This window comes from Netta rufina (assembly GCF_964035555.1).
Source record: "Netta rufina genome assembly, chromosome: 3".
NCBI lineage: Eukaryota > Metazoa > Chordata > Aves > Anseriformes > Anatidae > Netta > Netta rufina.
In genome coordinates this window covers 74,028,050-74,054,462 of record NC_140125.1, presented here as the reverse complement: position 1 = coordinate 74,054,462, position 26,413 = coordinate 74,028,050, and the positions used below count along the sequence as shown (strand labels likewise).

Genomic DNA, 26,413 nt, shown 5'->3' with positions numbered 1-26,413 from the left:
CTTATTTGCATTTAGCATTTCTTGTGAACCACGGGTATCATTTTGTGAATGGTTTTTTGATGTAGGCACAGAGCATGGATTAAGAGAAAGAAAAAACTGACGTGTCTCTTGTTAAAAAAAGAGCATAGCTGTCCTGATTTTACTCTGCATGGAAATCCTACCTTTGAAGACAGCAATCAGTTACAGTGATAACTAATACTACCAGCACTCCATTTTTTACTGTACAGCTGTTTAACCGCATGATTAGAAGCAGCTATATACGTGAGCTTGATTATTTTCATGCAAATACGTGGCTGGCTAATGGGGAGAACAGCTGCTGCTTAGCAACTGGAGGAGCACAGAAAGGGGGTGACTTGCTTTAAAACTGACTAAAACCTTACATACAGAGTCCATACAGAGTTTGAAGGCAGCTGGGGAAATGGGTGGCAGTGCTCTCTAACCACGACACTTCCTTTTGCAATATTCGACATCCTAGGATGTTGGCATCTTCAGGTAGTAAGGGATCAGCTACAACAAAATGTGTATGTATACGCACGCACGAACAACAAATAAAGTGCGTACTAAAGGCAAACCCTGACACACAAGCTGAAATGTAGGGAAATCCACAGACAGACTTTGTTTCCATCACCTCCTGTAAGGGTTACTGACAATACCATCAACACTTCGTTGACTTCGGCAACTTGAACGAGCGAGCAACTTAAGCTACCGCAAGCCAACAGCGCTGCAAGCAGCATTCTCTTTTTCCTCCCTGCTGCTCAAACTCAGCCCCTGCGCCGCCTCCTCCACTGTGCAAGCGCAGACACTCACACACCTACATAACGAGGCAGACAAGGGACCTGATCTAGGTTAAACATAACCCCAACTTTTAGTTGGATCACTCTTACCTGGCTCAGTTCCCACATCCAATTTATTATGCAGCTATTCCAGTACTCGCACTACCATGAAGAGGGAGGCAGGGGACCTCTCGTGACAGTGCTGACTCAAACCCCTTCTGAAAATACATCCTTACCCCGGTGTGACCTTGCAGACAATTCTTTATTCTACTTTCATATCCTCCTTGCAGTCAAAGTGTGTTCTAAGAAATGAAGAGAAACTGAAAAAGTACAGCTAGGAGGAAATACCCAATAAATGTCTTCATGACTAAGACTACCACTTGGATCAAGCTACTTACATCAAGAAGGAAAGACACTTAATTTTTTCTTAAAGTGCCCTGCAACACGTTCAGAAATTGAATAAATAGCCCGTAGGAACAGGAAGCTGGCTCTTGGTTAGGTATCAACTTTTCTTGTCTCGGTCCCACTGTCTTCCTTTTTGCAACAGTTCCTCCTAATTCAAAACACAGCCCTCTCTGATTTAATAAACAATTTTTTTGGTAATGAAATAGAAGACTGATTGATGTGCTTTAGTGACTCTTGCTTTGTGCTTCTAAGAAGTTTCCCGTTCCAGCTATCCACACTGTCCTGTCATGGGTGGTTGCCTTCCCTTCAGCCAGGCTAGCAGGGGTGAACTTGTGCCAGCACCTCATACACGGTACTCGTTCAGAAGGAGCCAGAATCATCCAGTAGCTTAAACGCCTAGGATTATACTCCAACCCAGCCGAGGTGCAGCTAACACTCATGTCCTGCTGCCTATAACAACAGAATATGGTACTGGATTGGTACCTCCCAGTACAAAAGCAGAGTGTTGACGTTGTAGCACCTTACACCTATGCAGGAAGGGGTGCCAGAGCACAGCTGCCAGTGCTCAAAGATGTCAGGATGTCTTCGGACATCCTGCTGTCTTTGATAAGGAGTGGTTGGAAGGTACAGTGTCGAGGAAGTCCTACCATCACGTGAACAGAAAGACAAGAGCACGCAACGAAGTAGTGTCCATACCAAAATCTGATGGAAAACCAAGGAAATGTTGTTAATTACGCAGCAGTAGAAAACATATTAAAATACCAAGGGCTAGAAATTTTGCTTGGTAACACGCTTGGTAACCTCCTAGCGATTTACTAGTCTGCATGCAGTTCAGGTGTTCATTACAGAACACTCTTTCACTTCCAAAGGTTTTGTTTTCCAAGGATTAGTCTTGCAGAAGTAAATAATAATAATAACAATAATAATAATAATAAAGAATTAAAAAGGAAGCTGTAGTTCAGTTATTGTTTAGTTGAAAACAGTTTGGGTTTTGGCCCTATTGCAACTACTCACTTTTATGCTACGAGGTTTTTTGAGGACCAGCTAGTTTGACGTTTTGTTTCTGCTTGCATAAAGATGAGTTTAGGGGAAACGGGGGTAAATAAGTGAAAGCAAGCAGCTTATGAGGAAGGAGTAGCTGAACACTTACCCTCGGAGCACGCTTCCTGCTCATTACAGCGAAAAAAAAAAAAACAAAAAAAACAAGAAGGGTGGCAACCTGACCTGCCTTTTGTCTCATCCCCAACCCAAAACACGTGTGGGGAAGATGCGAAACACATGTTTTACGCCTTGGGCTCCTGCCGGGCGTTACAGCTCCACACCCCCGCCCCTTGCCACCTCGCACCCCCCACACCAAGAGGCTGCCCCCATCCCTGAGAGCAGCCGCTTTGCCCCCCTCCCACCCCCGCTGCGCGCATTTCGGGCTTTTATTCCTCTTTCCTTCCCTCCTCTCCGCCTCACTCACCTTCCCGCGGCGAAGGCGGCGCGGCCCCCAAGATGGCGCCGCCCCCCTCCGCCCTGCCCTCCCCTCCCCTCCCCTCCCGGTGCCGGCCGTGACGCCATCATCATGGCAACAGCCGCAGCGCGCGCCCGGGGGGGGGGAGGAGTAAAACGAGGGAGGGAGGGAGGGGGGGCGCGCGCACGCGCCCGGAGCGGGAGGCGGAGGCAGGGAGGGAGGGGAGGGAGGGGAGGTGGGGAGGGAGAGGGCGCGCGGCCGTGCGCGCGCGCGCGCGAGGAGGGAAGGGAGAGGAGAGGGGAGGGAGGAGGAGGAGGAGGAGGAGGAGGAGGCGGGCGGGGGGCTGCGCGCGCGCCCTGAAGGCGGGGGGGGGGGTGGCGGCGGCGGGGGGGCGGTTGGAGCCGTTGCGGGCTCCGGTCGCGCGCCCCTGTCTGTGGCTGTGGTGCCGGTGCCGGTGGCTGCCGGTGGTGGCGGTGCCGGTGGCGGCGGTGGCGGTGGCGGTGCGGGCTCGTCGCGGCCAGCACCATGTTCTCGGTGCGGATCGTCACCGCCGACTACTACATGGGCAGCCCGCTGCCCGGCCTGGACCCCTGCCAGGCCCGCTGCCGGGAGGCCCCGGCCGGGCGGGTGCCCGTCGTCAGAGTCTTCGGCGCCACCCCCGCAGGTAAGGACGGACGGACAGACAGACGGACGGACAGACGGACGGACGGACAGACAGACAGCCCTCTCTCCTTCCCTCCCCTCACCCCGCTGCGGCGCGGGGCCCGCTGGCGGCGGGCCTGTGGCCGCCCGCCCGGCGGCGCCTGTTGTGGGGGGGGGGGGGGGGGGGCAGCTCCTGCTCTTTGTGGCTGGGTCGCGGCCCCTTCCCCTCTTTCCTTCCCCTTTTTTTTCCTTTCCCTTTTTCCCTTCCCTTTTTTTTTTTTTTTTTCCTTTCCCCTCCCCGCCTCTCACCTGCCGGCCCCCCGTGAAGGCTGGGGAGGGAGGTGGTGGTGGTGGTGGGGGGGGTGACAGAGGGGGGGAGCGCTCACCCAGCGCTTTATTCCTTTTATTCCTTAATTATTATGACCGTCACGATCCCTTATTATCATTATTATTCCTTATTATTCCCTATTATTCCCCCCCCCCGGGGGCGGCGGGTGCTGCAGTGCAGGCGGGCACGGCCACATGTTGCCCCCGGGGGCTGCCCCGGCTCCCCCCCGGCTTCAGGGTTTTGGGGGGGGGGGGGGGTGTTTGGGTTTCGCCCCCCCCCCCCCCCCCTTTTTGCTGTCTCGGTGTGGTTTTTGCACAAACAGCCTCCTCTCCGAGGTGTCGAGGGGTCACCGCTCGCCTTCCCTTTATGCTTACGTTGTATAATGCTGACCTTGGGGATTAAGGTGTTTCTCCATGTTTTATGGACGTGTTGGAAAAGCCACCCCTCGTATACACCAAACATGAAGCGAGACAAAAAAAAAAAAACGTGTAACAAAACACCCCAGCAATAGCAAATTTCCGTCATCCGCTCGCACGGCAGAACGGGCATTTTTCATTTTTTCCCCAATTATCTGCTCCCAGATACGGGGAGACGTGAGGCATTAAAGCTGTGGTGAGCTGGTGCATCTCCAGCCCCGAATTGCAAAGTGGATGAGTGGGATTAATAGATGCGATATTGAGGTAGTGGGGCCTATTTTGTTGTAGCTCTAATTTTGCATACAAAGGAGATATTATGTAATAATATTTATGTAATGGCACGAGTAGCTATTTCATTATTAAAAAATGTAGAGCCTGAGGTTGTCTGGCAGGTAGCAGGCTTTGTGTGCGTGCGTGCGTGTGTGTGGTTAACTCATTAAGGCTTATTTTCTGTAAAGAAAATGTTTAGGCTGTGCCATATCATGAATGTGGCATCCTAAAGTAAACAGTGCAGTCGTTTAGTTGTCCGGCTATTAGGAACGCAGTAGGAAACCCTTGGCTTCCCAAACCATAAGCTTTAATGTTAGTTTGCATAATTGAAGTGTTTCTAATTCATCTTGGTTAGAAAGCACGTTTTACTATAGTCTGCAAAGGAAGCATGACTTGGCTATCCTCTCCGCATTTCCTTGTTAAACTTTTTTACGGCGCTCTTCTTTGCTGTCCACCTAATGTTTGTTCATTGTCTTCAAGCGTTTCTTATTGCATCCCTATCTTTATTTTTTGAAAACAAAACAAAACAAAAAAAAACCCTGTAAGCCTGTCTGCAGAGGTGTTGGGAGTAAGCAGTCATTGTCAGAAGCAGAGTGCCTGACCTCAGAGAGAGGGCTATCTGATTCTTGGCTCAAGAGTCAAAATATAAAATGAAATCAAGTGCAGTCACATCTCCATTGATGTTTTCCTTGAAGGGAGGAAAAAAAAAAAGGTAAAACCAGCGTGTGATACACCATATAGGGCAGTGGTGTGTGCTTATTGTCTGGTTTACAGGCACCGTGATGCTTGTCTTCACGTGAGCTGGTCAGGAGGAGAAGAGCCCCTTCTCGTTGGGTTTAACGTGTGCGTCTTGCCTGCAGGCCAGGTGTTCAGTTGCCTCGCTGCCTGCGTGACAGCGAAGCACCACGTCTGCGGTGGCTGCTGCACCTCCGGCGTGATTAGCTCGGCACGGATCTTGGTATGTTTAAAGCTGCGCGTCCATGCTGTGCAGCTAATTGGGAGTCAGGTTCAGACCGGGCTCCAAACTCCACCTGCTGAGTGACGGGAGATTGATTGGTGCGCGCGAGTGCTTCATGCAGATGTTCAGAAAGTTAAAACGTCTGGCAGCAGTGTGTCTTGTGTCTGGGACCAGCAGTGGACCTTGGGTCTGAAGGCACGTGCTCTTCCTGCCTCTTCTTCTGCGGTCAAAGAGGTGTACGAATGGCAAAGGTTGCCAGGGCTCTTATCTCTGAGGGCTTTTTTTTGTAATCCTACACTTAACCATTGATTTAGAGATTGTACTGGCAAACCATCCCAAAATTAAAGTGGTTTGTGGTAACGGTGGTTGGGGGAGGTAAAACGAGGCTTCTGGTTAAAAATAACGAAGGACTGACCTCCCAGAATGGGCTGTATTTGTGACAATGCTCGACAACTTCTTTTAGGTCTTTTGAAGAAGAAGAAATGTCATTCTATTCAGCGAGACCATGCGAGTCATCTGTTGGCGTCCTACATCTTTGCTGAATAAGAGCTCAAAAGGCAAGGAATCAAAACTTTCCTTAAGCCCAGAGCCCGCCTACTATTTTCTGTTTTTCTGTGAGACACAAAGAGCAAAATCCTGACTGCGATGGCAAACGGCGAAGTGAAGCACTGCGAGAATTTCTGTCTGAATGCATCTTAGCTGGTTAAGCCATTTCGTTTTGTTTTAGCGGTTTGGTGCTTGAAAAGCAGACTTGCACTTCTGTTGGCATAATGGATCGGGCAAAAAGTGAAAATTCAGAAATGCTGCAACGCTGCCACGGCGGTAATACAGTAAAAGCAGTATTAAATTCACGCTTTGTTGTGTAAGATCATAGATACTATTTGATGTAGACGTCTTTGCATTTCTAAAGGAGCCTCGTGATATTGCTTCTTACGTTTAGAAACAATAGGCTTTAATTCACCAGGTAATGCTTAACTATGAAACAAGATTTCATTATCTTCTCAGGCAGTATTTCTGTTCTGCTGGCTAGCAATTTTTGTAAATGCTTTTTTTTTTTTTTTTTTTTTTATAAAAAACAATAAACCTTTGAGAAATGGCGAGGCCTGTTGGTAAGAATGAAAGCGTGCTGCAAATTGAATTTCTGTTTCTGCACGGTCCTTTCTTTAATTGGTGGCTCTTGAGTTGTCATTCCTGTTGCTGAGTCGTGGCATGTGGAGCTATCAGGGTTGTGATTTATTTCCTGCTAGCTCTTGGCCATTTCAAGGTCTTGGAGTTTCTCCGCAGGATTTCACTGCCTACCTCCAAAGAAGTATCTGAATGCTCAGCTGCGTGTTTGTCAGGTGTTGTTCAACTGCTGAAAGACAGAAGCAAACTGTAAATCCATCCATAAAGAAATCCGGGTGAGAATACGTGTCGTGTTACGGGAGACAGTAATAAATGAGCTGCGGTTGCTAAATTAATCACTTCACTTAACGACACTGAGTCCAAGTAGCTGAGGACACTCTTAAGGCACCCAGAAGATGCCTGTTGGTGCATGATAATGGGTCTTTTAAATGGAGAGTCGAAATATTTAAAAAAAATAATAATCCGAATTCAGGTTTGGGTGTGATGTGAGGCTGACACATGATAAATTTTACAGAAATGGGTACGTGTTTTGGAATTGCTTTGAAGGCTGTTAGGCTGTTTGTTCAATCGATGGAAGAGACTTTGGGGAAGGCAGATTCAAAATTTACCTAAGGAAAAGCGGTGTGTAATTTGAGGGATAACATAAGACTGCTGTCCTCAACTGCCACTGTTCGTCTCCTTTTGAAGAATTTTTATATTTTTTGTTACAAAAACACTGATTCAAAACTGAATCTTACTTCAGGGCAGCACAAAAGCTCAGCTGAAGAAGAGGATATTTTTAAGTTACTTCTGGCCCTGAATTTTTCTGAGGCTGGGCGTAATTGAGAGCAGGGCTTTGCAGCTGACCAAGTCTGAATACGTTGCAGGTAGGCAGCTGAGTTGGGTTTCTTGGTTTTCCGAGAGGAAGAAAGCAGAGGCAAATGCTCCAGCACAGATCTGGCTCCCTTCCAGCGGCGGTAGCTCTGCTATGACTCAGTGAGGGGGCCTGCTTATCTTCTCCTGTTCTTCCCTCCCCTTTCCCCCTGCGCTGACCTGGCTAGGCTGTACATCTGATCCCATCCCAGCGCCTCTCTCTCCTCCCTTGCTGCTCACTTGAGAAGGAATGAGCTCATCACAGGAACTCGCTGCTTCTTATGCTCAGCTCAAGATGAACCTTTTTTCCTCCCCTCGTTCTTGCTACTGCTCCAGACACGTTGTCCAGCGATAGCCGTTCCCCGTCGCCTCCTTGTTTCATTATCCCAGCGTTCGCAGCCAGGGATCCTTCTGGTTGCCCCTGCTTCCAGTGTGCAGTTCTCCAGAAGTGGGCTCTTCTCTTACGGCCTTCCAGTCCCTTCACTGGGGGGATATGAGGATGCAGAATAGGTCGCAGCCGCTGTGGTGGGGCTTATGCCTCTGCCTTACCTCTGAGCTCTTCTCCCTCGATATACCCAGGTACAACTGGCCTGGGGCTGCCCAGCGTAGCCCCATGTCCAGCATACCAGTTCTGCACTGGGCAGTGGCAGTCTTCTCAGGCTTCTGCTTTGAAAAATAGCCTCATGCCCATTTGTTTTGCTTTTCTCCAGAGGTTTGTAGTTTCCATAAGACGTGAACAGGGCTCAAGTAGGAATTGAGGAATTTGGGATAAAGCATTTATGCTGAGATTGTTCTCAGTGTTTGAGGTCTCTTGGTGATGTGATTGGGGGTCATTAGCCAGTAACTTACCCGATTTGTAAAAACAATGTTTTCTAGTCCATTTTTTGTTTCATTTGTTGGTTTAGGGTTTTTAACTTTTTTGTTTTGTTTTGTATTTTTTAAGAACTGTACTTTTTTGAGTCATTTGTTACCTACTTTGTACAGATCGCCTGCTGAGGTGTTTGAGCAATGAGAGGCTGCCTGAATAAACTGTGAGATTCTGCTCTGCTGGTATGAAACTCGTTAAGTAGCAAATTAAGTACCTGTGTATGTGTAGACTTGCTATAATTGTTTCTTAAATAAACCTTAAAATACTGTGACAAAGCTGATATTCCAATTAGAATCCAGCCCATTGGTTTCATAACCATTGTTCTGCTTGCGGCTGGAGAGCAGCTCTTGGTCAAGTCGCTGAATGTTTGTGCTCTTGTAATTCAATCAGAAATAGATGTGTAACTGGCACGATGTGCCCAGAACCCCTTCAGTTGTTGTAGAGCCCCGAGTTTTTCACCAAGTAGCCGTGTCCGTACTGAGTATTGTCCACAGCACCTGGCTTGGAACTCATTTCTGTGCTCAGCACCCCTGGAAGCAGCTTATCAGTCTCAGATACCACTTCCAGTTCTGCTACATATTTCTTGTGGGTCTTTTTTGGCGGCTTGCTGAAATATTTTCTGTTTCGGTGTGTAAGAGGAACCTCCTCAAAATAACACGCTGGGCTGAAAATAGTCGTCTCTCTTATTTTTACCAGAGTAGCACATGGATGTCACAACTGAGGTTGGCAGGATTAGGCAATGTGTAAACACTCAGTGAGAAACAGCTCCTGCTTAGTAATTTTTGCAGTCTGAGCAGACAAGATAAATCTCTGGAAGAAGGAAACAGGTGTGGTAACACCATGCTATCCATTTCTTCTCAGTCTCCTCTTTCAGGCTTCCAGTATCGATCACTTAATACCCTGCTCTGCTAACTGTTGTCATTACCCTGTTTTTGTCCTTTCCCCTTGATTGACTTGATTGACCTCAGCGTGCCTCTGAGAAGGACGAAGATGACAATGAAACGAGCTGTTCAGTGAGAGGCAGCAAGAAACGCCCGCGCTGAAAGATTTATGTTGGAAGTTTGGTCTCAGATGAAGCAGCTGAAATCTTCCGGAACGATTGGACAGCATCACTGGAGATTCAGCCTCTTGTTGTGGGAGATCTGCTGATCAAAGTCTCAGGCCAATTAGCAGCAAACCTTTGAGTGGTTTTGTGTTTTTTTGGGGGGGAAGAGGGAGTTGTTTTTTTCTAATTAAGCATTCTGTATCTCCAGCTGTCACAAAGCCAGACTCTGACAAGCCTGCATCTCTTGCACCTCACCTGTCATTGCTGGACGTCAAGTTGACCCTTGATGGACTTGCTGCTTCCTGTCTTTGCCATGTTGTATATACTGTCCCTGCATATTAAAGCTGCATGCCTTCCTCCTGTGTACACCTCCTCTATATTAACTTGTTCTGTGGGGAAAAATTGTTTCCCTGTCTATTGAATTGCTATCGTGCATTTCAGGAACGTATTCTTGACAGATGGCGAGATATACCTGGGTAGAGAAAAGAATGGATTTGCATAGGGTCCCACATCACATCAATAGCAAAACTGATAACACAATGAAGCAGTTACTGTCTGCAGGCAGTATTTTTTTTTTCTGTGATACTACCCTGCCCCATGATAAATTCATGTAAATAGCAAAATAATGTTCCCTTATATGCGGAGAAAAGTTATAGTCATGGTAACAATTATAACATTAAAGCCTAGACTTGATTAACAGGGTCCAGGGACTGGCTGGCAAGATCTGCCATGAAATCTGCATAGTTAGGCTGTAATTGCACTGTTGCTCATGATACCTCTGTGTATTCTGCTGAAAACAATTTTGCAGAATGCAGGGGAAGAATCAAATCTGTGAGCGTACAAACAGGCAGTGTTTTCCTGCCTGTGCTACAGTGGCTTTAAGGATACAACCCCAAATATGCAAGAATCTAAACAGATATAAAAAAAGTTTGTACAAGATGAAGAGATTGCCTGAAATGCCAACGTTTGCACAGGCTTCATTCATACATGCTTGTTAAGCTTCTCTTCTTTCAAGAGCTGTTTTTTTACAGAGCAGCTATAAGGTGCGTTAGAAGTTTGTGGGTATTTTGGCCGAGTGCTTAAATAAAAACTCGCACTTGCTGGCCAGGAGTGGCTCATGTGAGATATTACAGAGCCATTTGATGTCTGGATGCTCCGGCTTTTCCCTGTCTTGCCATCAGCGTGCAGACAGCCATTTCAGATAATTTCTTCCACCGCTCACGTATGTATGCAGCCCTCACATTGACTGTGTGTTTCTGAGCTCATGTGTGTGGCTTTGGTGTAGGTGTGCGTGCCCTCTGGGATTTTCAGGTTGTGGAGTCTCCTTTCTTGGAGGTATTCAAAACCTGGCTGGACGTCAGCCTGGGCGAGCGGTCCTGCTTGGGCCAGGTGACCTCCAGAGATCCCTCCCAACCCTTGGGTGCTTACTGAGACCGCTCTTGTCAGCACAAAGTGCTCCGTACAGCCTGTTCCTGTGCCCAGCGCAGCATGCTGGCATCCAGAGGGTGTGGAAGGGCTGCCAGCAACCTGGCTTTGAGTTGGGTACGTTACTGCTGGAAAAGTTCCTGGAAGCTCTTGGTAGTATTACCGAAAGCCAGTAGAGATTTGGAAAGAGCATTCACTGCATATACCATTGCTGGGCTGGGCTCGTCCCTCGGTGACAGGTTCCTTTCCCCCAAATTACAGAGAGAGCATGAGCAGCCACTGCTGATTTACATTCAAATTGCACCTCTATACTGTTTGCTGACTAAAGGAGTGTTTACTACAGCAAGGCTGCATGTCCTGTTTTAGGTGCGATGTCAACACGCAGCACTCGGTGCGAATATTGAAAGGGCTGTGTAATGTTGCACCTAATCCATAATACTTGGCATTGCTCCTCAGGGGAGGTTTACAATACAAGTTTTCTGAGTTTTGTATAATGAGATGTATAATGAGTCGTTCATTTTGTGTTGGAAACTACCTAGGTGGTTTGCTGTATAGCACCGATCCTATTAAGCAGTGGGGATTGGAAACTGATTCAGCCCTCGTTTCTGCAGGTACTGCCTTCAGATCAGTAATGAACAAATTTTTATTGCTGCCACCCCTATTATATTTATTATCCAGACGAGGGGGTTATTTTGTGGATTTCTTAATATAGCAGCTTTTATGTTTCCTTTTTAAAAGTTACCTCTTTAACCTCGCAAAGGTGTTACAAGAGGCTTTCATTGCAGATCACTCTTCCTTGGTGTTCTTCTGCGTTGTGTTTTTATCCGCTGACCATTAAGCAAGAGGTTCTCTGAATTCATGTTTATAAGCAGCGAAACCCATTTTAATATCTGTAAGGAATTAGAAGGGATTAAAGGCTCTTTTTTGTGTTGACATACACTGACAATATTTTATAAATACTTGGAATCAAATATTTTAATATTTGAGCTGTTTGAATTAGCTTTATAGAACCATGGCTTAACCATCTTTGCTGTCAGGCCTAAAAACTGCTGTTAGCAGTAAAAACAACCCAGTGCTGCTCTGACTCTTAGCCGCTGGTGCATTTCCTAACACAGCTGGGGATGCTGCTGAGGTACGCTGCTGGCTCGCGTTCACCCAGCACCCTCAGGTCCTTCTCTGCAAAGCCTCTTGCACAGATGTGTGGAGTCGTTCCTCTCCAGGTGAGGACTTTGTGTTCCCTTTGCTGGACTTCCTGATGTTGCCAATGTCCTGCTGAATCTCACAGCACAACCCTCTGGTGCGTAAGGCACTCCTCCAAATTTTGTATCGTCTGCAAACGTGTTGAGGGTGCACCTGTTCAACGTCCAGGTCACTGAGGTAATCGTTAAACAGTACTGGCCCTGTATCAACCTCTGGGGTATACCACAAGGGACTTGCCTCTGTGTTACTGCAAGACTTCTCCTCGCTCACACTTAATTTCTTACTTCCCAGCATAAGTCAAGGCCGTTTCAGAGCTCTTCGTAGTGTGTTTTGTTGTTACCTCTTCGTTTATTTAACAATGTCATCCTCTGTGTGACTGAATGTGTGCTTCGTTTCATTCCTGCTTACAGACAGGTTTGTTTTGTAGTGCTTGTAACGCTTATATGTAGATATCTCAAGTGAAGTATAACTATATAGACCCCAAAATTATAATTTTTACATTCTATATTTTTATGGTGTGTTTCACCTGAACAGAAAATGTGGGAATGAGACAAAATAACTGCATGTAAGTCATCTTCTGACTAAAACTGTGTTCTGTATCACAGTTACTACTTGAAATCCTCCCGTTTTCCCTACTTTGGGAAAAGTGGCATTTGTTGTGAATAAAGTAATTTAACTTGCTGTGGTAATTGAGGCCATTCTTTATTACATTTTTAATGTATAGCTCTTCATGAATTTGTGCATTCCTCTATGCACAAATTATGTAAATGTAAACCTGCAGATCCCATGCAGAGATGACCCTAGTATCATCACAGGCTGGATTCCTGTTTTGAGTCTGATGCATTAAAAAAGAAAAATCCAAACCAAAAACCTTAGGACGGGTGGGAAGAAACAAAGTTTTGCTAAGCATTTACAGACTGTGCCAGCGTGTCAGATTTTGGTGAGCTTGTGTTCTTATGCCAGCAGTTGGAAGCCTAATCAAAGAAATAAATCGGTGTTTTTAACCACTGCTGTAATAAAGATGAAAGGCTTGAGAACAGAACCCAGTTGTTTTAGACAGTGTGCAGATAATGGTGGGTAGTCCTCGCTCCAAGAAAATTGTGTTCTGCTTAAACGGGATGTTAAAAGGTGCAGAAAGAGCGATCTGTTAGGAAAGCAGATGGCGTGGCGATATTGCTAGTCATTATTTTGAAGTGGAATTTTGTAGGAGGGATTGCCTGAATGGAAAAACAGGACGAGGGGAGGATGTGTTGAAAGGCAAGCCGGGAGCGGCCGGGGATATGGAGAGCATGTGAGGTGAGGTGGGGAGGGGGAGGTGGGTGAAGCAGTGCTGAGGGCCAGGCCTGTGGAAAACAGTGATGTTGGAGCAGCAACCACAGGGACCAGTTATCTGGGGCTGCTCCCTTCTGGTTTCACTCGCTTTGACCCTTGGGGCTGGTTCATCCCCTGGAATTTCTTCTCTCCAGCCTGGTGGCTGGAAGCAGAGGAGGTGTTACACGAGGCTTATTGCTCTGTGCAATGGGAGAAGAGGAAGAAAACAAAGCCCCCGGTAGCCAGAACTGCCCGAGAGGTGCGGAGCGTCATGGGGAACTACAGTATCCTCAGGAGGATTTGCAGTTTGCAAGCACCTCTTGTGTTGTGGGCTTTCTTGAAAACTTGTATCACTATTTGTAGGTGAAGGGATGTGAAAATGTAAATAAAATGAATTCTGAATACCCTGTGTTCCACTTCCCAATGCATCAGTGGCAATAAAATAAAACCAGGCAGACTTCAAGCCTGGCGCTGCAGTGTGAAGCATGCGGGAGAAAATACATCTTTTGTTGGCAGAGGAAGATAGATGGGTCCACATAACACGAGTATGTATGTGGCAGATGTGTAAATTAAAAAAGGAGAGGAATGAATCACTTCAAGTGATCAGTTCTTTAGTGGAAACGATGCTTTCAGTAGCTTGCTCTTAGGTTGTGTTCCTCAGTTGCCTCCATACAAACCTTGCTCATTTCGTGTAAGCTTGGTGCGTTGGGTAGGGAGGCACCTTAGCAAGGGTTTGTTCTTCCCAAGTTCATCTTCAGCATTTTCAGGATGTCGTTCTCTTACACAGCCCACTAGCAATGCAGTGTTTTAATTTGATAAATAACCTGGCTTCTGTAGCTGCCTGACTCCTAGCAGGCTGTTTAATTTCACCAGAAGTTTGAATCCTGTAGTTCTAAAGGGTGAGTGATTGCATTTCTTACAACACCCTCCTGACCAGAGATTTCATATTTTGATAGCAGTACCTTCATGGTGAGAAGCTGAAGTGTAGGCATTTGAAAAGAACATGGTGGAGATAAAATGGTGATGGAAAAATGACAGTAGACCAGAATGGCGGTGGCACGGGCACCTTTAGTCCTTATTCAAGGTCCTTTCTTGTGTGTGACTAAAAGAAAGGTGAACACCGTGTGATATACATACAACATGCTCTAGTGGATTCAGGTGACTGAGGTATTTCTTGAAAGCTCAGTAGTCCCACGTCCTGTGTTCTCACAGATACCCTCAGTTACATCGTTGTGAATGAGCTGAGAGAGCACCGTAACAGTTAACCTTACGCAGAGCTTTACCAGATGCCAGGCAGCACTTTTAGAAGTTGCTCTCTTATTTTCCTAGTCTGGATGCAGCTCAAGTGAGCAGAATAATTTACATGTTGCATATTACGTTCTCTGCTATGTGGTAGACAAATCGCAGGCAGACATGGCATCGTTACCATTTACGAACCTTCTGCAGGACGACTTAAACTCCTCTGAAAAACATTTCCTTCTTGGAACAATCTTAAAGAAGGGGTGAAGGCTTAGTGGGAACTAGGTCAGCAGTCACAGGGGTTTGGCTATCGGGGTGGTGCTTGGGCTTTATATTTTTAATCCTCTGGTGTGTATACATCTCTTTGACTCCTGTGCGAGTTCCACGTTAGCCCAGGCATAGGGTTTCTGGAGTAAAAAGCTGATTCATCGCTTAATCAAGTGTCTATATCTAAATATTGTCCTCTTGTTGCAGATAAAGCCTCAGCTATTGCAGCATTCATAAATATAGGCAGAAATGTCAATGAGTCTCTTTCAGTTCCTTTCGAGACTTTGTGATAAGTTGGTTTAGGAGAAAATCGGATGAATAAGATTGCATTATAATGCTTTTATCGTCTGAAGATAGTTAATTTGATACACAGCAGTCGGGGGAAGCACAAGTAACGTTTAAAACTGTAGTACAAAACGTTGGCAGTTTTTGTAGCTGCTCTGCAGCAGCCATCAGTTAAATCTCAAAGCTTGATCGTACAGGTGAATATGTGCGCACGTCTCTAAGGTTATTTCCTATGAGCTTTCGAATCTAGTAGCTTGCATTTTTTATTTTATATTAATATTTTTCAAGGTTTTGTGATGTGCAGTATTGACCTGGAATTTTAGTCCAAGGCTTTGATGCAGTAGCAGTCACTTTGCATGAATGTGGCTTTCTGAAGCCATTCATTTTTATTTTTTTTTGCCTTGATTTTGTACCAATAAAATTGCGCTAGTGATTTTACACTAGGAACTCACTTAGAATTGCAGGGAATGGGAAAGAGGAGGGGAAAGATTGATGCAATGCATTTGCAGAGCTGAGGAGGTTTGGGGGATTTGTTTTTATGGAGGTAGGCTCAGTCTGTTGCCCTCACATAATTGGGTTCTTCATGCTACTACAGCATAATTTAGGTCGTGACTATTCTAGGGCTGAAAATAACGTTGCAGGGTATTTTGTGAGCTTATGTTTGATGTTGTAAGAAGTAATTGGAGAAGGGTACACGATTTTCTACTGCTTTTTTTTGTTCTTAAATGTTTCACATTACAGAAGCTCTGCAGAAGGATTCTGCTATGTTTCAGCTGATCAAAACACTACAAAAGGCTGTTGCTGGTACTGGAGAGAGCGTATTCATCTGAAGATTGCAGGAGGAGACATACAGAGGACGAAAATACAACTCAGGGAATTAGAAGTCCATTGCATCTGCGGTTGTGAAGGAGTCTCTTTTTTTTTTTTTTTCCTTCAAAGCATTATTAGAAACAGTTTCTAAATTTCTCGAAATACGTAGTGATTTGTTACAGATACCAAGCCCTTCCTTACTGTAAGGAACTCATTACCGTACCATACAAAGTTAGATACGTTCTGGTATTCTGGGTGTAAGCCAGGCTCTTCAGTATCTGTAAACTGTATGTTTAAATGTATACCCAGAAGCACAGTCTTTCTGATGGAATAGACCCCAGTGTTGCTGTTACAAATCTCATGATATCCAAAATTTTATTTAAAACTACGTTAAAATTCAGTCTAATTTTGATTTTTCACCTCTTCTTGCAGTTAAGTCGTAACTGGAAAATTCTTTAAGTGTTGTATTGCAAGCCTTTATTTTCATACAGCATCAGTGATCATTGGAGGCATGTTTTTAGGATAGGTGAGGAGGAAAATGTGGTAGGGAGAGCTATCCCCTAAATCTTCAGCTCTGCCAATATTTAGTTACTGGAGTGATTGGTTCTGATTGCAGCCTCTTGTTGTTATACTTGGAAGTGTATATTTTATTTGTTGCTGTGGGTTCATTAGAGAAAATGGAAAAAGTTGGTAAAATATTGTTTAAAAATGAGTTTTTAAAAAAAAACAACTAATGAAAGGTGACAGTTTTACATATACGAAGGGAATTATTTCTAGTAAAGTTTTATAAAGGTGGAGTCAGTTCTTTTTTGGCATCTAAGTATTGTTAAAACCAGGTTATTGCTACTGATTTGTCATGTCAAATCTGTTGGTGGCACTGCTGCTACTTGCCTGGCTATTTCTCCGCTGAATCTTACAATGCCAGCGGAAAGGGCAACATGGTGTGGTTGTCATAGTGGTAGGGAACTGGACCTGCCTTTGGGAATTCTTCCCTTGTTCCAGCTAAGGGGAAAAAACAACACAAAACCACCGTTGTTACTGCTGTTAGAGTGCTGATCAATTATATTTTAAAAAGAAAGGTCTTTTCTCCTCGCAGTGCTTGTGTTGCTCTCCATTTTGAAAGAAATGTGAGAACTAAATGTGGCTTTAACTATGTAATGCCTTTAAAAAATCACTTTAGGAAAGAAAATGAAATTACATATTCTGCAGTGCAGCAGCCGTTTTACAGCGTCTGATTACAATAATTGTTTTCTTCCCAAGCACTGTGTTTTAAGCACTCTCTAATTTTAGCGTTTAATGTATTGTGATTATTAGTACACAATATAAAGGAACTTTATATTCTCTGATATTATTTGCCAGCCAGGATTGGAACTGAAAGGAGAGAATATGTGGGTCTTTGGATTTTGTTTTTTCTCTGTAAGGAAGCAGTCTTTTTTTTTTTTTTTTTTTTTTAACCTTTTTTTTTTTCTATTTCTGATGATTTTTGAGGTGACCGACAGAATTCACCACCGTGGTACGTTCCATATATTACAAGGAGAAAAGTGTGTTTTCATCAACCTGTGTTTTAGTAGCTGCCAGCATTTAGAAGAAGGAAATCTCCAAGTTGATGTTGGAGGCTGGCCATGTAAGAGGATAAGGCGCCAACTGCAGGGAGCGTTGTTTTTCTGGCAAATAGCTTCTGTGTACACTCATCCCTAACTCGGAATTAAATCCGATCTGAGCTGGTTTCCGACTTTGCGAGTTACTTGAAGTTCAGCTCTGAATTAACGAAGCACAGGTCACATCTGCAGTGAAGATTGCTGCTGTTTTGACTGGGTTTGGGGTTGTGCAAGGGCTTCAGGAGCGCTTTGTCCCATTCAGCAACTTTGCAAAGAGGCTCGGTTGCAACTGGCCATCAGTGCCTCTCATCACTAACCTCTACGGTTAACTGTTTAGCTTAAAAAAGACTTCTAAAACCATCTCTCACAAGGCCCAGGGGTACTTCTGCGTAGGCCTAATCATAGACAAAAGGCTTTACTCCAGAGAGGGTTTGTCGTGGCTGGAACTCATGTTGTTTGCTATTAAGATTTGCTCAACCGGTTCAGAAATCTGTAAAAAATCAGACATTTCCTACTGTTGCTAAGGAATATGATGAAAATGGAGTGACCTTCTCCAAAAGTGAAAAATAAACAGTGCAAAAGAAACTAGATACAATTAAAACACAATTCCCATTAGCAAAATGTGGAAAAAAGTTTGAAATGTAGAAAAAGATTATAATTCTTGTTTACTTAGAAATAGGCTGCCTTTTTCTTTGAGGGGGAACACGAGTAGTAATGCTCTGTAATTGTCTGTTGGTAACAGAGGTCTCGATTCCCTAGATATTGAACAGTAGCAGCCACAACAACAGGATTAACGTGTCAGATCTCACGGTAAAGATGTCTGGTAAGTAGCCAGTTGCAAGAAATCACGTGTGAGATCTTTCTTTGTTGTAAGACAGCTTCTTAATATCTGGGATGTTATTAAAATTTCAAGCGACGATTCCTCGGGTGCAAAGCAGTTTGTCAGTAGATTATCTAGTTAATTCGGTTCTACAACATCAAGACCTGATTTTTGAAAGGACATAACATTCACAATTCCTATAAAATCAGAGTATTTCTGGCTGCGTCCAGGAGTTCCGCCCTTATGGTCTGTCTTTTTTTTTTTTAATGGAAATGTGCTACAAATGTTTTCCTTTAGAAACAATAATTGGAGCCCTGTTTCCTTCTAATGCGTAATTGTCAAGGGTAGTTACTTATTTGTAGGGGAGAATAGACAGAACTCATAGTCTCATTTCTGCTTTGCGTATGCGGTTAAGCTTTTTGTTTCTTAGGGTCATAATTTTTGTGTGATTGGCATTTTTCTTGCAGTCATAACTTCAGGGATATTTTCTCCTCTCCCTATGGGAAGTTCATGTCCCAAAGCAAATTTTAGATTCCAAGTCCTGAAAACCTGATAATGGCAAGAAAAATCTAAAGACTTGCCATATCAAACCTCTGCAGTTTTAGGAAGTACCTGTGTTGTTTGGTCATTATTCTCTACTTTTGCTAATTAGAGTAACTATAAATCGGGTTAAATTCTTGCTAATTCATGCATACAGTTAGTGAATGAACTTGTGCTTTAAGTTGCGTGGGTCATTTTTAATTCGCTAATCAAGAGTGAGGATTGAATGACTTGTACAAGGTCATGGAGTGGTTGAAGAGGGATTCACCCCACTTGCCTTTGGGTGTCTTAATCGCAGTGGCATTTAAGATAACGGCACGAGGCCGTGCCTCTAACAGTTCCTCACAAGATCCATGCCTTTTTGCCATAATTTTGTGTGCAGAGTTGTACAACGAAAGTAATGAGAAATAGAGTGGAAACAGACATTGTGGAATATGTACTGAAAAGTCATAAAACAAAGGGTGTTATTAAAAAGCTGTATTTTCAGGGGAAATAAAGATGTCCGTTTTCATCAATTTCAGCTTATTTCATTAAAGTTTATGCTTTTTTTCAGCACGTGTATTAGTAAGGTTTTTGAGTATTCTGTCCTGATAAATGATTTAGGAGTGACAGCACAGCGTTTTGTTTCCTGAAGGTTTGAGTTCCGATTGTGCTGCGTCTTCTGATGTTTTGACCCACTTTCAGATACTAGGCTGTACGTATGCTAGTGCACTTCCACTTTCTAAAAAAATTATTTGAAGGCTTGTCCCTGACACAGTTTGGCTCGCACAGTTCCTTTCTTTAACAGAAAAAAAAAAAATCCTGGACAGGGAAACTTGGCAGACAGTCATATTGGAAAATAATAAACATGCCTCTGCCAGAAGTGTTTGAATTTGTTACAGTCATCTGGTCTGGACTAGTAGCTGCTTAGAGATCTATGAATAGCAACAGGAGAGGCAGAGGAGCAATTTTTCTACAGGCATAGGGTTGAAACGATGCATATTTGGAAGTTTGCCTTTGTCATCAGAGTTAGAAACGTAGTTCTTCTCTTCAAGTTTTCCTGGGGAAATTAATAACATGTAATATGAGATAGAATTCAAAAATTTTGGTGGGACATTCACTTTAGTACAAGGCAGTGAAGAAACTCCCCTAGCGACACTGATGAATGATGTTCTGACCAAAGATAAGGAAAAAATAGCCTAATCTATGTTTTTAGTTCTCAAGGTCTTTTGTTACTTCTGATGGCGACTCTTCTCTACTGCTAGAAACAAAGGAATTCTTTGTCTCTCGAGGGGCCGGAGCCCCAGATGTTCCTATAGGCAGCTTCTGGTTAGAGTTGCCCAAGCCTTACTGTTACCTTCTCTCGATACAGTTTTCAGGTTGGTTTCCCAGTTCACAGCCATCACTCTTATTAATATGACGTAGCGGTCACCTTCTGTGTGAGAAGTTCCTCTTGATCTGTGGTTTGCTCTGGAAGCACTTCTCATGTATTTTACTTTTAATATATTCAACTTAATTGATCAGGCTTTGAAATGATCACTAAGTGTTGTTCCCAACTATGCAAATACTTTTTAAACACACGTTTATTCCTGGTTGTGGTCATGTGTTTGCTGCAGTTGTCCAAGTGTTGGAGTGTTCACTGGAAGAATAAAAGTGGAAGAGCAGTAAGATGTTAAGAGTTCAGATTTCTTTTGTTCCAATGATTTCCTGTGACACTATGGAAGATGCTTCTGCTATCTATAAAAAGAAAATAAAGCAGAAGAGAAAACTAAATTAGTAAATTGGCACAGTGCTGTCCATGTAGTCTGACCAAAATAATTTAAATCTACATTATCATATTACCTTTTGGTCTAATTGTCAATAAGAAACATATCTCTTCTGTTTCTTTATTGTCTTGGACTTTGTCTCTGCTATCAATACTTCTAGCTTCTTTTGTTCTGGGTGCCAGAACAAGTTGAGGTATGTCTCTTGTTTCTTAAACTCATTGTTACTAATGGCATCTTTATCATCCAGAGGGTTGAATTAAACCGACTCAGCTCTTCTCATAAGGGCCAGGAGCTGGGACAGCAAAATAGATTTCAACATCTAAAGTAAAAGTCATGCCATTAGTAGTGGAAATAAAATCCAAGTGCTACATAAATCTGCAACTCAGGAATGGGATATTTGTGTTCTGTTGTACTGGTGTTCTTAGAGACCTCTTGCTTTTCAAAATCAAGTACACCCTGAGAGATGACGGTGACTTTATACTCCAACAGCCCCCAAACATTTTCACTAATTAGCAGTGTTTATGGACTGTGAGCTAACTGCATCAGCAACTGTCCGACAGACCTCAGTGAGTAGAAAATTGGAGACATGATTTGAGAGTATGCTTCTGAACTTGTATAAACTTACTCATCTGTCTCCTGACACTCATTAGAGTGAAGTTGTTGCATGACTTCAGGAAGACAACCTTTCTTTTCAACTCTTGGAAATTTAAATAATTGCTTCTGAGGAAGACTCTTAAGGGCTCTCTTACAGTGTGCCTTCACTAAGCAATTAGTAGTAGTGCTTTTGGTTCTTGCCCAAAAGTGTATCATACCATTTATATTAACAACCTGCTCATGGTTTCAAATTCAGTCAAATTTACTGCCTTCTGGGAAAGCCATAGATTAGAATTCAAGCACGTTCCTTACTCAAGCTTGCCGTGACAATGCAGGAAAAATTATTTAATGGCCTGTAGTCTTCCAGTCCTCTCGCTGCAGTTTTTGAAGGGCACACGAGCAGGCATTATGGCTGGTACAGGCTCTTGGGGGATCTCAGCATGAACAACTGGAATGTGCCGCTGGAGGTACATGGATGGATGCAAAAGGTGTGAGAGAGCAGAATCGCAGTACGGTGGTTTACAAGGCTGACCTGGATCTTCAGGTTCATCGGAGTTCTCATGGGGTAAACAGAATAAAACAAAAGCTATTCCCAAAGAGACGCAGGCAATTGCGTCTCTGAAAAGGAAAAGAAAAATATGTTCAGTAGCTTCTAGTAGTCTTTGTTCTCCTTTAGTGGCAGCTTCTACTATTCCAGTAGTTGCACCACAGGAAAACAATGGTTTCGGAAGATTGCCATATGTCTATTCTGCCATCAGCTGAAAAGAAGACTTCATAAATGCTTCTGTTTCTGTAAGCCCTTGGGTAAAAAGCACCAGAGCCACTGAAGAAAGCCAATTAGTATGGAACTTACTGGTTTCAAATGTTTACTTTGCAGTCATTTCATTAAAAGGTATAGTCAAAGCGCATAAAATCACATCTCGTAGCTAACCTGTAGTGTTAGCCCCAAGTTTTACCTCTGTTCCTTTGATAAAGAGATTGCATCCTGTTAACTTACCAAGTGTATGTTGTCCTGGGAAACGAATGGATTGGTTTGCGTTGTTTTGACCGCTTCCCATTTTGAGCTGACATTTAGTCCTAAAATTCTCCAATGTTCTTTTTGTTGTCTTGGTTTTCTTTGGGTCTGCACTACCCATGCTTTTGTATGAAAAACCCTTTGATTAATACAGTGAGATGTCTGTATTTTATTTGGATGTTGTTGTTTCTTCAGTTATCAGTCTGAAGTGAGGAGCTTAATGAAGTCCTATGGGTATCTTATATGTGGGATGTCTTCCATCCTATTACTAAAACGTGTAGCGTTTAAACAGATAAAAATTGTGGATTTACTTTGATCCAGCTCAACGGTGATGACTATTGGTATTTTCTCAGCACACTGAAAATGCACCTTCTCTTGACTTTTCAATTCAAGTTGCTTTTGATCATCTATTGAAATCAGAGGCTTAATAGAGGATGATTTGAAATAGCTGTGTTAAACTTATATGGATCTTTGATTCCTTTTTCTAAACGTGATAATCTGTAGACTTAAATTTTCAAAACCTAAATCAGTAAAGTTCTCTTAGTGAACCGGTATATGCAGGTTTGTGTAATGTATACTGTTCCTTGTCATCTTCAGTTTAAGCAGGATCGTGTGCGAAGACAGATTTCCTAGAATATTAGCAGCAATCCCAAAGGACATGAAAGAAAGCACTTGGGAAAACAGGTAGAACTGTGATTTGTCTTCCTAGCTTTGATTTCAAATAAGATTCAGTTCTGTAGTTGTAATTGCAAAGAAACGTTCAACACTAAAACTAAGTCCAATAAAATACTGTCAGCTTGAGCTTGTCAGAGAGCTTGAGGCAACAGCTCTGAGGTATGAACAAGCTCGTTCTTAACTTTGCAGATTTGAGTGCCAATAATAATGTTTTAAAATGTCAGAGTATTTTACTATTCTGATTTTAGTATTTACTATTACTATTTATCAAGTTTTAGAAAGTAATACCATGATGCATCTTCTCACATTTTGAAAAACACAGAGCCTAGACAGGCTGGCAGAGTCAGTGAAATAAGCAGGAGTACGTATGTACATGGGTAGTAAACCAAACAGCAACAAACTCTTAGAATCGATGTGACTTTTCTGAAATAAATATTGTAAAAGTTTAGACATACTGATATATTTATTGTCAATTCAGGGTGCCATACTTACAGGGCATACATGCGTTCATTTGTGAAGTTTAGAGATGATTTCTCAAGGAAAAACTATCTTCACTGCTTTTTCTCTTGTTTCTCTTTTGTGTTAGGATAAAGGTTAACTGTGAATGAATGGCTTGAACTTTTGTCAAGATATGTTGAAATAGAAGCTGAAGTCAAATTTAAAAAAAGAAGACAACAAAATATGTTGAATAAAGTAACACATACCTTTATCCTTAAAAGCTGACTGGACAAGGTCCTGGGCAACATGTTCTAGTTGATCCTTTGAGGTAGCTGATGTTTTCATCTAGTTGGTGCTTTGAGCAGGGAGGTTGGACTTGGTGGATCTCCAGATGTTCCTTCCTCAGCGCTTCTGTAATTCTGTTAATGGGACCGATGTATTGCGTTTCAATTAATTGAATTAAAACAGTTGAATTAAAATATTCAACTAGTTTATATTTGAAAATATTTTGTTCTTTGGTTTTGTTGAACTAGTTCAACTCATTCTGTTGTACTCAATGAAAAGAAAGACACTTCTACCTAGTGTTTATTCATACAACCTAAACTAAAACCAACTTTTGAGCTTTGAATGAATATCATTGAGCTGATTGAAAAAAAAAATAAAGTGAAGATATGTTCTGCATCTGTTTCTCTGACAGAGACTGTCACAAATGGGATTTAGAAAAAAACTGTAATTCCAGGTTGCTTGCTTTTCCATTTCCATGGTTTGATTTTTCTTTTAAAATGTTTGTGTTGTACATGGCTTCTTTAACTTTAAAAACCATTTAATTGAAATGATGTTAATGGATTGCATCAAACTTAAAACCTCAATGGAAGTTGTTGTACTTTCAAACTTAATCCTTAAAAGGTTTGCTTTAAAAGGAAAGGGTTTGTTTGAAAGTTACTTAAATGGAAACAATTTGGTTTTATGGCTGCCTCCTACTAATATGACCCTATCAAAAAGGTTTAATAGTATTTTGGTATTTAGTTGCTGAGGCTTTTTTTTGCATCCATTTTGTGAAAGAGTCTAATGGCATTGCCCAGCACTTAAGTGATTTAAGGCTCAGGTCTGGGTTGATTATGTTTTAGTTCACATTGATTGGTCTTTTCAGAAATGTGATTAGTCGATAGTACTGACATAATTCACGACTGCCTAAAAATGTAAGGGTGACAGTTAACCGTTTGGGTAAAGGACTGTGATTTTAACCAGGTGGAATTAAGGGAGAAATTCAGCGCTGCTCAGAGGTACACCATAGTTGTTCATGGTGACACACCACAGCTGTTCCACTCGAGCATTGCAGACTTCAAAGAACTACCAGAGTTTGACAAGAGACACACTATTAAGGCAGTAAATGATTAAATCTTCAATCAGGGAACAAAGGCAAACAGCCAACACTTGGTAGAATTTGCATAGTTCAGATTAAGTTACATTTGATTGTTGGCATTTAACAGCTCACTTAGCATGCAGAGTATCCCTTTAGCAAATTTTCATTTGTCAGTTTTGGTGATTGCAATGAGTACCAAAGAATTTTAAACTAGAAATGTTTCAATGCAAGTGCAAAGATGCAGAGCATGACAGTACTCTGTTAGTCCTGCGTGTAAAATTCTGGCACGCAGACATTCCAGCTGCAGTGCTGCTGCTTTGAACACACATAAACGCCATATTTGTATAGCATATATAGTTAAAAACATTGGATATTTGAAAATATAATTATGTATTTTGCATTTAGTTTGCTCTTTTTTACCTCTATGGTAAAAAAATATTAATTCTTACATGCTTTTGCACATGTGTTTTTGATATAGTAATTGATGCATTTTTGTGTTTTTATTTTTCCACTGTTTGTTTGTTTTATTGCAGCTTTATTGTTCTTGAGCCATGTGCCATGAAGTGTAAGTATGTTGCTTTTTTCTGGCCTAATGAACAGCAATATTCATTGCAACTATAATAAAACTAAGAAAAGTAATTTTTTGAGAGTATAAGACGCAGAATTGCTGCTTGGTGATTTAAAAAAAATAGTCACTGTGATGTAGAGAATTCAAGGTCAAAGTTTTTCTGATCGAGTGTGTCACCTGGCGCTGTGTGCTTTCATCTGTTTTGAATTATAGTATGTAGCTGCAGAGTAAGTGCTGGAGTTTTATTTTTGGAAAAGTTTAACTTCTACTCCCTTTAAGGAGCATAAAGATTCCTCATGCTTTCCAGGAGAAGCTACTGGTTGTTGTATTTATAATAAACTATTTTAGTGCAAGTGTACTGTATGATTGATTTGTATCGATGAAGTATAATGCTGATAGAGTTCAAGGAAGGCAAAGAATTATAGAAAGTTAGGTAGTACAACAGTCGCACGTGTAAATCACTCAAAAGTTCGGATGTTCAAACAGGGAGTGGCGTATATAAGAACAGAGCACGTCAGTGGTGTCCACAGTACAGAAAACAATGGCTGTGGCATGAGTTTTGGGTGATTGCAGACAAGCTGCTGAGTGAATCTCCGTGTGATGCTGAAGAGCTGGTGTCATTTCGGGTTACATGAAGAACAGGAGAATGCTGAGGAGGTTGAAGGTAGCGTATGTGAAACGAGTGGCAAACAGCGTCTCTGACTCCTGCACCGATGTATTTTAAGTGATGTTGAAAAAACGGAGATCAGAAGAGAGCTCCAACATGCTTGTCCTCCTCTAGAGGATACTAAGGCATGTTGTCATGAGATTGCACCAGGAGGGTGGGGAAGTTCTAGTTCTGTACTAGAAGTTCTGGTGCAGTGGGGAAAAACACAGAAAGAACAAATACCTTGAGTTTAAGCTAGTCAGCATCTTAAATACTCAAGTAAGGAAGAGTTTCGGAGTGTGAGGCATTTGGGACTGCCTGCTCAAGGAAAGTGGTAGCTGCCTCTTCTCTTAAAGCCGGACATTGATCTTCCTTCTAGAAAAGACCGCTTTTGTCACAAGCTGCTGGGAGACCAGGTTAACTTGCAGGTCTGCAATAATCTGGAAGGCAGATCCAATGATCACATCTTCCCCCATACATTAAAGTACACTAAATACCAGTCCACTATGCCAATACAATGCCCCTGGGCGCAAAGTTCTGCTTCTGCTCCCGTCTCAGCAATGTGGACTGCTAATTATAGGCGTGTGAAGGAGGATTGGAGATCAAATTCCCTGTGAGCCTCCCTCCTTGCATTATCTTAGAGCTTACTGCCTTGTGCTGATCAGAGATACATCTAAACAGCTGACCCCAGTTATTGGGGATGTCGATAAATGTTGTGGTCAGTCTGCTGGGGTAC

The 26,413-nt window shown here is 42.8% G+C and overlaps 1 protein-coding gene across 1 annotated transcript in view; it reads left to right on the top strand.

Moving 5' to 3' along the window:
- Nucleotides 1–3,051: 3,051 nt before the first annotated feature.
- REV3L (REV3 like, DNA directed polymerase zeta catalytic subunit) overlaps nt 3,052–26,413 on the top strand; it is a 120,510-nt gene continuing 97,148 nt past the window's right edge. Inside the window, exon 1 of the mRNA XM_084284866.1 lies at nt 3,052–3,298. Within this exon, the coding sequence (XP_084140992.1) occupies nt 3,160–3,298 (139 nt within the window). The 5' untranslated portion in view covers nt 3,052–3,159. The remainder of the gene's footprint in view (nt 3,299–26,413) is intronic.